This window comes from Lacerta agilis, chromosome 4 (genome assembly GCF_009819535.1).
Source record: "Lacerta agilis isolate rLacAgi1 chromosome 4, rLacAgi1.pri, whole genome shotgun sequence".
NCBI lineage: Eukaryota > Metazoa > Chordata > Lepidosauria > Squamata > Lacertidae > Lacerta > Lacerta agilis.
The window spans coordinates 48,056,055-48,071,643 of record NC_046315.1 but is presented as its reverse complement, the minus strand read 5'-3'; the positions used below and the strand labels follow the sequence as shown (position 1 = coordinate 48,071,643).

Below are 15,589 nucleotides of genomic sequence, written 5' to 3'. Positions count from 1 at the left end.
GCCGCAGCGCGCTCACACTCGGGCAGAGAAAGCTGCGCGCGGGGCCCTGGCGGGGGAAAAGCGCACACACACAATATCCCCCCCCTCCGCGTCGGGGCGGAAACTACAACTCCCGGCGTCCCTTGCGAAACTACCGCCGCCTCCTGAGGAAAGCGCCTCAGTCAAACTCAAAATAGCTTTTGCTCTTTTCCCACTCGCCTACTTGAAGCCGGAAGTGAATCCATCCGTTTCCGGTGGAGAGGGGACGGGAAGCAAAGGAGGTACGTCGCTGTTTCTGAGGCGCTCCCCCCCCCTTCAACGGGCTTGCTTTCTCTTTTATGAAGGGCCAGTGCAAGGGAATCCGAGGCTTAAGTACGGCGAGGCGGCCTAGAATTGTGTTGGGGAGGAACGCGAAAGGCCGGGGGTTCAAAAGAGAAAACTCCCGAAGCCCTTTGCGCCTGGTGGAGGCGGGGCCTTCCCTGTGACTGCGGGCTCCGGCAAGGTGACCGGCGGTTCCTCTGCGGGGTTGAATCCGGACAGGAGAGAGCGCGGCGGTGAGGAGGCCGAGCGGGCGGGTGCGTTTGCTTGGGCCTTGCTGGTTCGCCTCAGTCGGTGCGAAACCGCCTTCGAGTTTAACCCGCGTTTAACCGCCTTCCCGGGCCCTTGAATTAGCCGGCTTCTGCGGTATCTCAGGAGGGGGAATGGTAGCAAATCAACCATAAGCGCAGCTCCCCTGGAGAATTTCAGTCTCCGAAGTGAGGGAGTCGCAGTACTTTCATGGGTCGGCCCTCAGCTTTACTGGACCTCCAAGATGCGAACCTATCTGATTTAGACTAGATTGGGCAAGGACGGACCAGTGCTGATTCCCGAGGGATTTTTGGGAGCTGGTGGTTAGCTTATAAAGGATGCTCTCTGAGTGTGGGTGCATTTCCTCCGCAGTCACCTGTTAAGAGGACAGATGAACAGGCAAGGAAATGCAGCAGCAGTATCGGGATTGAAAGTGCGCCCACTCCCCTGTAAAGTGGGCCTTGTCAGATGCCCAACAGCGCTGCCGCCCTGTATGCAAACGCTCTTGTTTTGCTTGTAGCTCTTGCTTAGTACTCTCTTTCTGACCTAGTTTCCCACTTGCCCCCAAACAACGCTATCCCTGAGAAGAACCAGAATGTCACTCTGCACATGAGCATAGTCTAAACTGAGATGTTTACTTAAGCAAAGCCATAGCTATGGGGGGAGGGGCTAGTCACTTTTTTTGCTCCAGGTGAAGCCTCCATTGGGGCCCCATGGAGGCGTCCAGCCTCTCCCTGTGTTTGCAAATGCGTGGGGTGGGCGCCCTGACTTAAATACCCTTAAAAAGCAGTTACAGAATTTTAAAGCATTTTTAAAGGAGTATTGTTTGAGTCAGGAGAATGCAAGAAAAGAACTTCATATTGATCCGTTGTTTTTAAAAGCTAAGAATGTTTCATTTTAGCCATTAGAATAACGAACTGTGGTGAAAATGTTCCATTCAAATTAATGAGCATGGGGGAGCAGTCTGTTGGAAATTTAACTTTCCCCATTAACTTCGGCTGGATGAAGGTGGGGAACCTTGAGCCTGGGGAGCAGGGAGGTGTCAAATGAGGCCCATCCGGCCCTGAGTACTCTTTCCCAGCCATCACCCATCACTGGACCTGCTCCACACCCTTCTCAAATGGTTTTGGCTGGCTGGATTGTGTCCATGAACTAAGGAAACCTCTGGTGTTTCCATTGTTGGAATGTAGTATGTTGTATTAGGTTAAGGGCTGCTTTTGTTGTTTTCCCCACTTATACTTCTAACCTTGCCCCCTTTTAACCTGTGCCTCACCCGTCCTCGGAAGGTTGCCCATTTGGTAATGTGGCCCTCAGGCTGGAAAAGGTTCTATACCTCTGGACTAGGTTATCTGTTGTAGTGTCAAGCATCTTACAAATTCTTCATCAAATCTTATATGCTGCTTGTCACCAGATAGTTTCAGAAAGAAATATTGAAACATTAAAACAAAACAGAAAATCAGTACATATTCCATTGCACCCCTGCCGCAAAATGGTGCAGTGCTAACTTAGAATGCCCTGCATCTGGTCAAAACTACTGTGGTGTCCCAGTCAGCTGAAACTTGAAAGTGGGCTTCCCCAGTGGAATTCCAACTGTTGGGAGGTTTAGATAGGAATAGAAGTGTGTAAGATGTAACTGATAGATCCTTTTGTCTTTCTAGCTGAAACTTCTACAAATACATCATGATTCTCCAACAGCTCTTCAGGTTTTCTTCTGTTTTCCGTTCCGCAATCTCCTTCCACTTGCATAGAAACATTGGCTTTTCTGCCATTGTTTTTAATAAGGCAAAGGAACTTGATCCTGTGCAGAAACTCTTTTTGGACAAGATCAGAGAATATAAAACAAAGAGCCAGTAAGTGAATGTAGTAAATGAAGAATTTCAAGGTTCCAGTCATTTGATTATCTTGTTGGCATTTTGATAATTTTCCATTTAATTTTTTATTGTTGGAAGTTGGTTCTTGGACAGGACTTGTAGTACTTGACTTCCAGTAATAACAGCCTGCTATGATATATATATATGGATATAAATGTATTTCTTACGTTAATTGTTTGCTTGTGGAAAGTACTCAAGTTCTGCATCATATGGTAACTGTTGAGTAAATTTATCTAAAGCTTTAAATCTGACACATAATTTAGACTTTTGAATAAGTTTTCAAAAGTTACTTGCCTGGTGGGGGCTAGTGGAGGAGCAATGGAAAGCTCTGTCTCTCCTCCAGCAGCCTGCAGTATTTCTATGCTGGGCACAGAGAATGGACAGAGCACTCCATTCCTCCTCCACATAATATACATCATATTAGGGCTGTAGCTTAAAAGTCCTTTAGTCCATAGCATGATATTGTAATTGATATCTCTTAACAGCTCCTCCCACATTGAGTTGTACAATGTCTTTTAAGCTGCCTCTAAAAATCTTTTAAATTGAAAGGTAGAGTGTAAATCTTCTTAAATATATAAAAGCAGACACCAGGAACCGGCAGGCAAGGGCCAGTTAGGACTGGCAGGGGTCCTAATTTACCATGACAATGCCGCCTACAGTATTCATAACAGTATATGTAAAGTTTGCTGCAGAGCAAGTAAGAACATGGTTGCAAAAGAACAACTGGCAGCTTAAAGTGAGCTTCAAAATTTTTTCTTTGCATTCAGGACTTGTTGATCAGCTGCATTAGGGGGCCTCCATTTGAGGGCACTTGCTGTCAGTACTGAATGCAAACCCCTTTGAAGGCATGTTTTCAGTGCCAACTGTCTGATCAGTGACACACTCAGCACCAAAGGAGCTCTCTGTGAGTCCCACTTCATTTGTTTACAGGCATGATTTGGATTCAACTTTGCACACAGCTTATTATTTGAAGTTGTTACCTGACATATAATAAAAGCAACAGAATGCTATTTCCCACGTAATGGTCTTGCACGCACAGTTGTTGCTACAGTCAGCCATAACAAGTGTTCATGGGATGCTGAAGTTATTCAACATTGAACTGTTGCTCTTCCACAAAGTTCACAAATTATTAGGTAAACAATAAAGTGCAAATATGGAAGTTGTGCTGTCTGTATTTTTGCTATAGGATTTAGTTTAGTGTAGGGGGGGAATTCAGCCATACTTATTTATTAATCCCATTTTATATCTCACTTTTTCTCCAGTGAGTTAAAGGCAGTATACATGGTTATTCCTCACCTTCCATGCTCTCAACATCCCTGCGAGGTACATTAGAGAGATTGTGACTGGCCCAAGGTTACCCCAATGAGTTTTAAGATTTGAGCATGAATTTGCTCTGGCTCTCCTTGGTCATAGTCTGACACTCTTAACCAGAGTTGTTGCTCTAAATGCAACATCATAAAGCTTAACGCGCCCTACACCACCCCAAAAAACCCATACCACCTGGCTGAAAATCTTCCCCATGCTCTTTCATTGTGGACAGCTGCTTATATTTACTTTTCTGCAGCTGTGCTAATATCAAAAGGAAGATTTCCTGGCTCCTGCCTCCTTTCCAGTTCTTTCAGATTTCATTTACTTCCACAGAAGGTTGTTGGTAAATAGTTTCCATAACGCTGTAAACTGAATACAAATCCATGGCATTTTCTGGCATTTTTTAACATCAGTCACAATATTGGCCACCTTATAAAACTATCATACAACCAATGCCTAGATTTGTTGTATGTTTATATTTTGTGGCTCTGCAGATTCCTAACTCGCATCAGCCCCAATCAGCATGGCCCATGAACAGGGACAATGGGAGTTGTAATCCCAACAATATCACACCCCTGATTTATATGTTCTTTGTGAAATTACTCCATGATCCCCCTCTAATTTTATTTTCACAACCATTCTAGAAGGTAGGCTAAAGTAGCTGTGTGTGTATATGATCAGTTCCCAGTCACCCAGTCAGCATAAGGGTTGAGTGGGATTTGAATTTAGGTCTCCTTGATCTAAGTCAGGGTGACCCAACTTTTCATACCAAGTAAGGCACAAGAGTACTCCAGCACAGAACCCGAGGACTGCAAACTGTCTTGCCATGTGGGGGCAGGGAACAAGAGCAAAATTTGACACAAACACACACTTCACGCTGCCTTCCCAAAGCTGGGAAACCACTAGGTAGGCTTTAGGAAGGAGGAGAGGGGACTCTAGGATCCCGTCAGAGCCCTCACACCTCCTTCTCAAAGCCCAGCACCTCGCTTACCTGGCTTTGAGAAGGCAGCTAAAGGGCTGCAGGGGGTGTCACCCAAGGGCCACCCAAAAAGGCCTCAAGGGTCTCATGTTGAACCACCCTGATCTAAGTCAAATACTCTCACCTTTACACATTGCTGACTCTCGCCTATGGAATCATTTGTCATTTTGTAATAACAGTTCTTAAAATTACTCAGTAACAAGTTATTGTAACTGTAACAAGGGTTACAATTCATGTAGTGTGAAAACTCATTATAGGCATCACTGTATACTAAAGATCCTATACTTGAATTGTTCTATTTGTGCTGCAAGTTCTCTGATTGCCAAGTGTTTGTGATTTATTTAGATTCTTTCCCCATCTGTCACTCTAGATATAACAAAGCTCAATTAACACTTGCATTTGTAGGAAAACTGGTGGCCCTGTTGATGCTGGTCCAGAATATGAAAAAAGCATGCATGAACAAATGGTCAGGCTCCAGCGGGTTTATGGTGGTGGAGATATGACCAAATTTCCAGAATTCAAATTTGAGGGTAAGTTTTTAAGTTTTATGACTAGTTTAGTAATGTAAAAACACGAGTGGATAATTGAAATATTAGAAATTGGCTGCTCCGCTAGAACAGATAAGAAATGTTACTTTACAACTCAGTAAATGAAACTAAAGCTGTTCTCCACCTACATTTGTATTGTGAAAATGCCATGTTAAATAAAATAAGTGCTTTTTTAAAAAAAACCTTTACTAACTGGTTGCATTCAGTAATCCTAGATGTTTTCACATATTTAGAGCATACTTTTGTGGGATGGGACTTATGAGATATATTCAGGATTGGCTTTTAGACATATTTCAGTAAACTAGTGAGAATGAGTGAGTGAGTGTGTAAATGGGCCCAAATGTTGTACCTGATATTTACACACACACACACACACACACACACATATATATAATGTTATGGCGATACATTCATATTCTTGTTCTCTACATAGTAATCTTAGCAGTCGGTTCTGTTTCCAGTAATATTGTTATGCATTCATACATTGTTTTTAAATTTGAGATCAACAAGCAAAAAGACAGTGTAACATCTTTATTTTTAAGCAATTTATTTCCTATTGGTTTTCTAGGTTTATGCAACTGGATGATTTTAATTATTAGTTCCTTGAACCATTTGTATTTTAATTTATTATTATTTCTTAATCTTTGGTATATTATATATTTTGTGTAGTAAATTGTTGTTGTTATTTGTATATTTTAATATAAATAGATATTTTTGTTGATGTTGTTCCTCAGTATTGCATTAGTGTATATATTTCCCCTGTGGTTGATAGGATCATGATGGCTGAAACAAAAACAATAAACTATACACATCCTCTCTATGCATCTCTTTGTAAAGCAGCTAATATTTACATGTGGTAGGAACTTGCCTTGGAAGCAAGTGTGGCTTTTGCACCATTTACATTGAAGTAGACTCTGTTCATCTGTGGACAACCTGCATTTAAAGGAATGAGTGTTATGCTCCAAGAGTGCTGATGGGTCCTCTCCTCTCTTGCAGATTTATGTAGCTAAAGCTGCAGTTCTTAATTTCTGGCAAATTGACAATAGAATCAAGTTGTAAAACTATTTATAAAACTTTATTTTGAAAATAAACTGACACTTCCTTTCATTTTTCCCATATGACAGAGCCCAAATTTGAAGAGGAGCAGAAGTGATGTGATAGCAAGTACTCAAGCAGCAGCAATGTGCCTGGAGGTGTTGAATAGGCCCACGGTTGTAATCTAAATAAACAGTTCAGTGTTCAAATGTGAATATTTGAATTCTGTCGAATATAAATCTGTGCCTTGTTTGCTCATTGGAAAGACAGCTTCATTCCACTGTCCCTCACCTTGTTTTCCTCCAACAATCAGTCTGCATTCTCAGACTTCATTGGGATGTTTCGGGTTTTTCCCCCTTTAGGATTAGGCAGCAGCCATAGTTGATTCCAGTCTCAGCTGTGTTAAAATATTGCTTCTGCCCCTTTTATTATCATTTACTGCTTTTATCGCACTCTCAGACAGAAACGGTCTCTCAAAGTGGCTCACTTCAATAAAAAGAGACTGTCCCTGCCATCAGGTTTACAAACTAAAAGAACACCACACACATGGAAAGGCAAGTGGGAGCAGGGAAAGGTAGAGGATAGTTTTCCAATGCCAGATGAAAGGGGTGAGCTGTAAGAGGGCACTTGTATCCAGTTCAAGTCAGGTTGATCTTCTCTTGCTGGTGTTCTTTCTTGAAATGAAATTGGTAGCTCTTGTTCCTTTGACCAATGGATGAGGTCAGAGTATTATATCCCCTTGCTTCTGCAGGGCAACTGGGTGGTTGGAGCTGAATATTCTTCAGTGGATGGAGGGTGAGTGCCTTGCAGCTCCTCCTCTGGCTAGTGGATAGGGCTAGGTGAGTCATCTTCTTACCATGATGCTATTCCTAGTAGGCAGGGTGGGGATAGCTTCCCAGGGGCCCTAGGTCTTCTGGCCAGTGGTAGAAGCCAGCACGCTTTCCTTCTACTCTCCAGTCCCAAGGCTGTTCAAAAATAGCTTTAGTGTTTTTAATTATCCTTTCAGGATAAGATGATTCTCTCAACATCTTTTTCTCCATCTTATTTTTCTAGCCATTCCATTCCCACCCCATTTTCAGCCTCTTTGTCAACAGTTGTATTATTCTGGTACTGCTGGGGAGTTTTAGGAGGTGGACTCAAGGGTTTTGTGCTTCCAAAAAACCTAGAGTTACACAAAGAGGTACCAGCACATTCTGAGTATGTGGTTGTTTCCAGTTGGTTACTATCACTCAATGAATTGAATTGAAATACAGGGTGAGTCAGTAATTAATTTCATTTAACACTGCTCATTTCTTTCATACAAGCAGAGTCAGGAGCCTGTCTATATAATCCTGTAGATGGAAAATGTGGTCTTTCAGACTATTGAATAGACTACATTTGTTAAAATAAAATTCCTCAAATAGTTGAAATAATATATAAAATGTTTTAAGTTTGTTTCTTTGCCTTTCATTGATTTACTGTTGACTGGCACCCTTATATAATACAGTGGTGCCCTGCTAGACGAAAATAATTCGTTCTGCGAGTTTTTTCGTAGAGCGAATTTTTCGTCTAGCGAAGCAGCAATGGAGCGCGGAGGTTTTCGCGCCAAATTTTTTTTTTTTCGTCTTGCGAGGCAGCCCCATAGACTTTTTCGTCTTGCGGGGCAGCTTTCCACTAGACGAATGCTTTCGTCTAGCAAGTTTTTCGTCTAGCGAGGCATTCGTCTAGCGGGGCACCACTGTATTTGCCTTTACTTAATGGATGCCATTGAAATGAGTAGGATTTACTTCTAAGGAAATGTGTACAGAGTTGGAGGAACACAAGATTAATAGTAAATGTTTTTAACTCCATACAGTGGTACCCCGTGTTACGCATGCAATCCGTTTCAGATCGCGCTATGTAACACGGGCATGCGTAACATGAACGCCACCCCCCAAAAAGAAAAAACCCAGAGGTTTGTGCGTTTTTGCGCTTCTGCACGTGCGCAGAACACTTCTGCTCACCCGTGCATCGCGCACGCTCCGCAGAAGACTTCCGGATCACGGGGGTCCATAAGTTGAATGTACGCAACATGGAGCGTACGCAACACGAGGTATGACTGTACTTGTTCTTGAAAGTTTGGTGGCATGCTTTAAAAACATGAATAACTGAAAAGTCCACACCAACTGGTATAAGCAAATGTGCTTGAAAATAGTTGATATATTAGGAAAGAAATTTGAAATAATTCAGTAGTTTACACAGGAAAATTGTGTAAATAGTACCTGAAGCTTTGGCCTACCTTTGACAACTTAATTACGTCATAGTCAAGCCTATAATGCAGATAATTGATTACTTGGTTGATCAGAACTGGCTGCATATTAATTTGAGATCTATACAGTCGTACCTCATGTTACGAACGCTGCATGTTGTGTTCATCACGGGTTACGAACACACCGAACCCGGAAGTACCGGAACGGGTTACTTCCGGGTTCAGCAATTCGCACATGCGCAGACATGCAAAATGACGTCATGCGCAGAAGCGCCAAATCACATAGTGCACATGCGCAGAGGCGGCGCTTCAGGTTGCAGACCTTTCAGGTTATGAATGGGGCTCTGGAACGGATCCCGTTCGTAACCAGAGGTACCACTCTATTTGGATCTAAGATTTTCCTATACAAGGTTTTATACTTGAAACAAAAAGCATCACATTACACTATTAATGCTTGTAGGAAGCATGAGGAACCTTTGGTCTTCTAGATGTTGCATTACTACAGCTCTCATCTGTGCCCATTGACCATGCTGTCTTGGGCCCATCAACAATCCAACAACAACTAAAGCATTACAGGCTCCCCATCCTAGCCTAGGAGTTGTAATCACATTTCTCACATCTCTAATAAGATACTTATATGGTGATGCTAACAATGTTGACAGAACAAAGTTAGGGCAAGAAACTAGCCAGTTGCGAGAGCTTTAAGGTTCTTGGGTGGAGATGAGAATCCGGCTTAGGAATTTGTCTGGCTTTTATTTATTTATTTAAGAAACCTAACATTCATACCCGTGTTTTGTCTTAAGCATCAGCATCGTGATCACACTAGTAACAAAGCATATGTGATATTTATTTATTTATTTATTTATTTATTTATTTATTTATTTATTTATAATACCATCCAAGAAATTTTTATAAAAAACATTAAGGCATTCATTAGTATTGAGTGGTGGAAAGGATTTCTTCTCAGGCAAAATGTACAGTCTTCAGAAAATAAATCATAAATAGGGTTTAAGGGGAGAAAAATGAGCAGTGGTAAGAATGCACCACACTTCAACAGACCTATACCTGCATAATTTTGTTACTGATTAGATAAACTGAAAGTGTCAAGACATTTAAATAGTGGAGGCAAAAATGGCTTTGAACAGTATTATTCTGATCTTGGCTGTTATAAGAACACCTATCATGTTCCACAAAAATTATGAGTAAAAAGCTCTTAAACTCCGGAGCTCTTTATTTGATTGATTCATATATTGCCTTTCCGCCATTAAGGCCTTTAAAGTTAGCTTACAAGCAGGCTGGAATAAAGTTGTTTATAGGGCAAAACATCACATGTAGATCTTGTACTCTAGAACAAGGAAAAATCCTCACTCACTCTTACACATGATGTCTTCTAAGGTTCTAGCTGTCCTGGACCAAGATGTAGGAGTAGAGAAAATAAGGTGAACAAGTCAAGACTGCTCCTACTGCACAGTTTTCCCACAGCCCGCTGGCTGACTTGATAGTAGAATTACCCTCTTACATTAACAAGTACTGTAACAGTTGCAGTTGTCTTGACCTGCACAATAGAGAAACGGACAAATCTTCCCTACAGGCATTATGCCCCAGCCCAAAACATCGGCCCTGAATAGTTAATTTATTTAAGTTACTAAATCTGTATCCTGCCCTTCCCAAGGGAGCCAAGGGCAGTAATGATCAGATCAGGCTACTTACTCCTGACAGTTCTTCCTAGAAGGTTGGCTTCATATAATCCAGTATCTTGTTTCCCAAAGTTACCAGCCAGAGACCTCTAGGTAGCCCACTGGAAGGGGTTAATTAGCTAACCTATATATTTACCTGAATGTATTGTTAGTCCAGTGAATGTATTAAGTATAAAAGTGCCCCTGTTAAGCTTTTCTGTATGAAACTGCTCTGTAAAGCTGTGAACTTTGATCTGCATTGTACTTCTCTCTGGCAAGCTTTGCCTTACTAAGTGTCTGGAGATAAGAACAGTAGACCTTACGCAGAGAGTACTGTAGCTGTCCTTCATTGAGAGGAACTGTTGTCTAGGTCAAGAGATAGGATGGCCTTGCTGGAGTGCACATGAACCAACTCTGGCTAAATGTCATTTGCCTTATATGTACAACAGGAAATGTTCCTTATATGGACAAGAGGAAGTTTTCCGAAGGTGGGGGGAATGAGTTGGAAAACTGTATAAGAACTGCTGGTAAACTGACTAACTTTTGTACTTGCTTGGCTATCTAAACACCCAGGTACCTCTGCATGCAGAAATTAAATCTTTCTCTCTCTCTGAAGCCAGAAGCCTCAGGTTTTTTTTTACTTCCATGTTCTCTCACCGGGCGCAACAATGGGAACCCGTAGGGGCAAATAAGGCTCCATAACGTGGTGCGTTGGCCGGGAACCCTTCGCTGTTCCCCGGGATTGAGAAAACAGGGAGTCCGAGGCGTCGCTGCACAGCAGAAAAGGCTCTCCTGATCTGGCGTTTGCTGGCCCCAAGCGCGCTTCCTGCCTGTTTGTGGGAAGGGACTGGCTTACCCCAGGGGGAGAGCCAAACTGCACCGTGGCGACGGGAGAAAGAGACAAGCGGCCGCAGGGGGGAAGGGAAGTAAGATCTGCAGAGGACAGGTAAGCTCCACAGGGGGAGCAGCTTCCCAGGGAAGGGGAAGCGCAGGATGCGATCGATCCTGCAGCGGCAGTGTGTCGTAGAGGGCCGCCGCTAAAATCCGGTAGTGTGCAAGTAGATTTGCCACCGGAGCCTGGCCGTGAGCCGTAGAGGGCCGCCAGAAGCCTGGCCGTGAGCCGTAGAGGGCCGCCAGGAAGGAGCCAGCAGAGAGCAAAAGAGTGCCGTTGGCTGTGGGGAAAAGAAGGGGGGTGCCCTCTCTGAGGAGAGAGAAGGGGGTTAAGAATTTTTCAGAGAGAGAAGGGGGTTAAGAATTTTTCTGTGATTTTACTCTGTGTATGGGAATGGTGTGGGGACGCTCCAGTGGATGTATTGAGTGAATGAGACGCAGGAACTCAGTGTCCCTAGCGAAGCGGAGAGTGTGTGCATGAAAAAAGTCTGGTTAGGTGGAAGGAGTGTCCCACTGTCCCAGGTTGAACCTGAGCTTGCTGAGATGGGGAATTGGAATTTTTGTTGCTGTGTAAAAATTTATGACTTGTAATAATTTTATGATTTTTCCTTCACTATGTGTGTGTTGTATGAGATCTGTGTTTGCAGTGATTGTGCAGTGTGATTTTTGTGAGTTTGTCTGTATCTGTAGTGCCTGTGTGTGTGTGTGTGTGTTGGTCCCTGTTTGAGGCTTGCATTTATTTTGGAAAGGTGGTGCAGAAAGCAGCCCTAATCTGTGTGTTCCCAAACTCTGTGTTCCTAAAATTGTTTCATTTCTTGCTGCATTGCCAACGAAGTCTGGGAAGTCTGTTTTTTCCTTGTATATGTGGCTGCACAATTTGTATTTGTTGTTTTGTTTTGCTGTCCCTTCAAGGAATCTGTTTGAACCCCAGGGTTTGGTGAGTGTGTTTTGGAAATTGTTTGTGTGCCAAGGTATGTCCCTTCAATAGAATGGGCTGTAAAAGTATTTCTCTGCAATGTTAAGGTGAATGTAAAAGTGTGTCTGAAGCATTGAAAGGAGGGCTGCTCTTGCAATCAGGAATGTTTGTTAGTTTGTTTTTAAAGTTGGTACAGTCTTATTTTGTTTCTTAATTGACCTTTGGTAAAGCAATGAGAGTGGGGACAGAAATGGAGAGAAGCCTTAGTTTAAACAGCAAGGATTTTTCTCTTTGCAGCAGTGAATCTTGCAAAGGAAGGGAATTTGCCACCCACAAGGGGGGGGGGAGAAGGAGAAGATTATGTCTTCTGAGCAGTTTGATTGTTTCCAACAGAAGTTGATTAGAGGGAAAAAGTTTTATTTTATATCCCAGGTTTTAAGTTTTTCGGGGAAGGTTTTGAAACAGAAGAAATGGCTTCTTGGCAGAAAGTTATTTGGGAATGTAGAAGTAGGTTTGTGGGATGTAGAATGAAGGAGAAGAGAATGTTGAAGTAGAATGGGAAGGGGCTCATGGTTAGCAACTGACAGTGTAGCCCTGACAGTGTAAGTTAGGATTTGGAGTAAGTTTGAACCTCAGGAGGAAAATGGGGCAGAAATTTTGGAATGATTGGAAGAAAAATTGATGATAAAGTGAAGATATACATATCATAGAATCATAGAGTTGGAAGGGACCCCAAGGGTCATCTAGTCCAACCCCCTGCTCAGCAGGAAACAATATTGAAGGCAATACACCACCCTTCATGCCAAGGTTGCAGAGCACATCTAGGGGGGTGCATCCATTGTCCAAACCATGGAGAGGACCACCAGGTTGTTGCCATGGAAGCATGAGACAATGAGAGAGGCCTGAAGATGGCTCTGCTTCAGAGGTGGTAGATATAGTAAGCCCTTCAAAGATTGTTTTAAAGGGGATAGGGGCTTTCCCTATTGCCTGTCCATAATTTGTTGTTACCTAAAAGAAGCCTGAAAATTGTCACTATTTGAATGAGCACATCAAGGGTTCAACTCCATTGTCCTAATGAAACACCGTTGTGAGGAGTTAGCAATTTTGCTAAGCTGGCCGCCATGTGTGAGATGATGAGAGTGACCAACCGATGGGTCTGAAGCGAGATAAATAGGCCAAGTTCTATTCTGTCTGACAACCCAACTCTGTCAGAATTTGTTCCCTACTGCCCTGTTTCCACCTTAAGTCCTCCTGAGGGTCAAAAATAGGTTGGTGGTGAGTTAATTCTTGGACACTAGGTCCTGATAGGCTTGGTGAGGTGGTAAGTAGAAAATTAGGTACTAAGGATCAATGGCTGGTGCTTGGATGCAGGAAAGAGAAGAGGAGGGAAAGTTAGTTTTTGATATGGCTGTTGGAACTGGTAATATAATTGGGATGGAGAAATGGAACATTAGAAAAGAGAAGAAGACAGTAAGGAGAAAATAGCTATACCCAAACACCCTAGATCATTTGTACAATGTTATATTGGAAAAGATTAGTTGCTATGTAAAAGTTTTTTTAAAAAAGGAGAATGTTCTGAAGGATGTCAAGATAGTGAGAATTGCAATGGCTCTAGTAGTGTGTCTGGAAGGTGATGTTGAAGAAATGGATCTTATTTGGGGAAAAATTGTATCTTTCTTTCTGTTCCCTGACATTAGCAGAGTTTTATGTTAAATTGGTCTGAAATTGTGGTGATAGTATGATTGTATTGTGTATTTGTTTATATTTGTGTGTATTCTAAGTTTAGAGTGTTTGCATGGATTGGAAAAATGAACTGAATTATTATTCTGGGCCAAAGAAGTAGACCAAAGAACCAAAGAGCTATGGGATAATTATTGCGGAAGAATATTGTATTTCGAGGAGATAGTGATTCGGCATGGTCAGTAATATCTTGTGAGTGTATGGGAGGCTGTCCTTATTTGATTGGGTTATTCTAGCTTACCTCCAACAGGGAGGAGGACTGAGGTGTGATCAATATCGATACCTGTGAGGTTAATCTGTGAGGCAAAAGAAAGGCTGGAGGGGCCCAAGACACCACCCTCCAAGGGCAGATATAATCTCTGTAACTATCTTCTATTCTTTTAGCAGGTGCCCTAATGCCATGTAGCTTTGCTAAGCCAGTTTTATCCCTATGCAGCGATTCTGAAACCTAAGTGGCAAAGATCCTGCAGAGTCTTTATGACAACACTGCCAGTGGTGAAAGTGGCTGGTGTCCGCCTCCTCATGTAGAGACAGGACCTGCCACAGTGTGCTGAAACATCCCTTGAAGATGAAGATCCAGGGAAGCAACAAAGGCCAAGAAGCAACAAACCTGCTGCCAATGCACAGGGGAGGGGCCATTGGCCCTGTGCACACCTATAGAAGAAAGGGAAGGAAAAGAACACTGAATGGGAGGACTGAGTGATCATATTGCCTTAATTTGTGTTGACCAGTTACCAGATAATGTGACCAGTTGAACAGTTTCTGTAATTAGTGTTAGGAATATTCGATGTAAAAGATCTTTAGTTGTATCTGTTGATATTGTGTCCCCCATTGTTATTTTGCTTCTAAGCCTCTGTATTCTCTGCTTAAAGCAATGCATGCATATGGTGATTTATAAAGTTGTGTCATGGATTCTTTAGCTCATTGCCCTTGCTAGAGAATATCAGTCATTTCCCAGGGACGCGCTGGAGAAAGAATTCCAGCGGTCCGAAGAAGAGGAGGGAATGGAAGGGGTTAATTAGCTAACCTATATATTTACCTGAATGTATTGTTAGTCCAGTGAATGTATTAAGTATAAAAGTGCCCCTGTTAAGCTTTTCTGTATGAAACTGCTCTGTAAAGCTGTGAACTTTGATCTGCATTGTACTTCTCTCTGGCAAGCTTTGCCTTACTAAGTGTCTGGAGATAAGAACAGTAGACCTTACGCAGAGAGTACTGTAGCTGTCCTTCATTGAGAGGAACTGTTGTCTAGGTCAAGAGATAGGATGGCCTTGCTGGAGTGCACATGAACCAACTCTGGCTAAATGTCATTTGCCTTATATGTACAACAGGAAATGTTCCTTATATGGACAAGAGGAAGTTTTCCGAAGGTGGGGGGAATGAGTTGGAAAACTGTATAAGAACTGCTGGTAAACTGACTAACTTTTGTACTTGCTTGGCTATCTAAACACCCAGGTACCTCTGCATGCAGAAATTAAATCTTTCTCTCTCTCTGAAGCCAGAAGCCTCAGGTTTTTTTTTACTTCCATGTTCTCTCACCGGGCGCAACAATGGGAACCCGTAGGGGCAAATAAGGCTCCATAAGGAATAAGGAAGGCATGAAGGCAATCGCCCTCTCCACTTATTTCCAGGCAACTGGCATCATAAAAGAGTATATAGCCATTGATAAGTCTTATCATCCATGAGTTTGTATAGCTCCCTTTTAAAGACATCAAAACTGTTTGCTCTCAGCAAAACCCACAAGTTAGCTATGTATGGTGTAAAGAACTATTTCCTTTTCTCTGTTCACTCTCCGGTTACCTTCACTGGATGGCACAGAAGTTCTGGAGTTATGAGGGGGGGGGCGGTACTT

General features: G+C 42.6%; 1 protein-coding gene across 5 annotated transcripts; it reads left to right on the top strand.

Annotated features, from left to right (window-relative positions):
* The first annotated feature begins 140 nt into the window (after positions 1-140).
* Positions 141-6,521, top strand: ATP5PF (ATP synthase peripheral stalk subunit F6). 5 transcript variants are annotated; one of them, XM_033146877.1, is made up of 4 exons: positions 141-260; positions 2,205-2,396; positions 5,110-5,234; positions 6,377-6,521. In XM_033146877.1, exons 2-4 carry the CDS (start codon positions 2,227-2,229, stop codon positions 6,403-6,405), a joined length of 324 nt encoding a protein of 107 aa, XP_033002768.1. In that variant the 5' UTR covers positions 141-260; positions 2,205-2,226; the 3' UTR covers positions 6,406-6,521. The 5 variants fall into 5 exon arrangements, with proteins under 5 accessions (XP_033002768.1, XP_033002770.1, XP_033002766.1 ...); XM_033146879.1 differs by lacking the exon at positions 141-260 and adding an exon at positions 427-481; XM_033146875.1 differs by lacking the exon at positions 141-260 and adding an exon at positions 432-533.
* Positions 6,522-15,589: the final 9,068 nt, after the last annotated feature.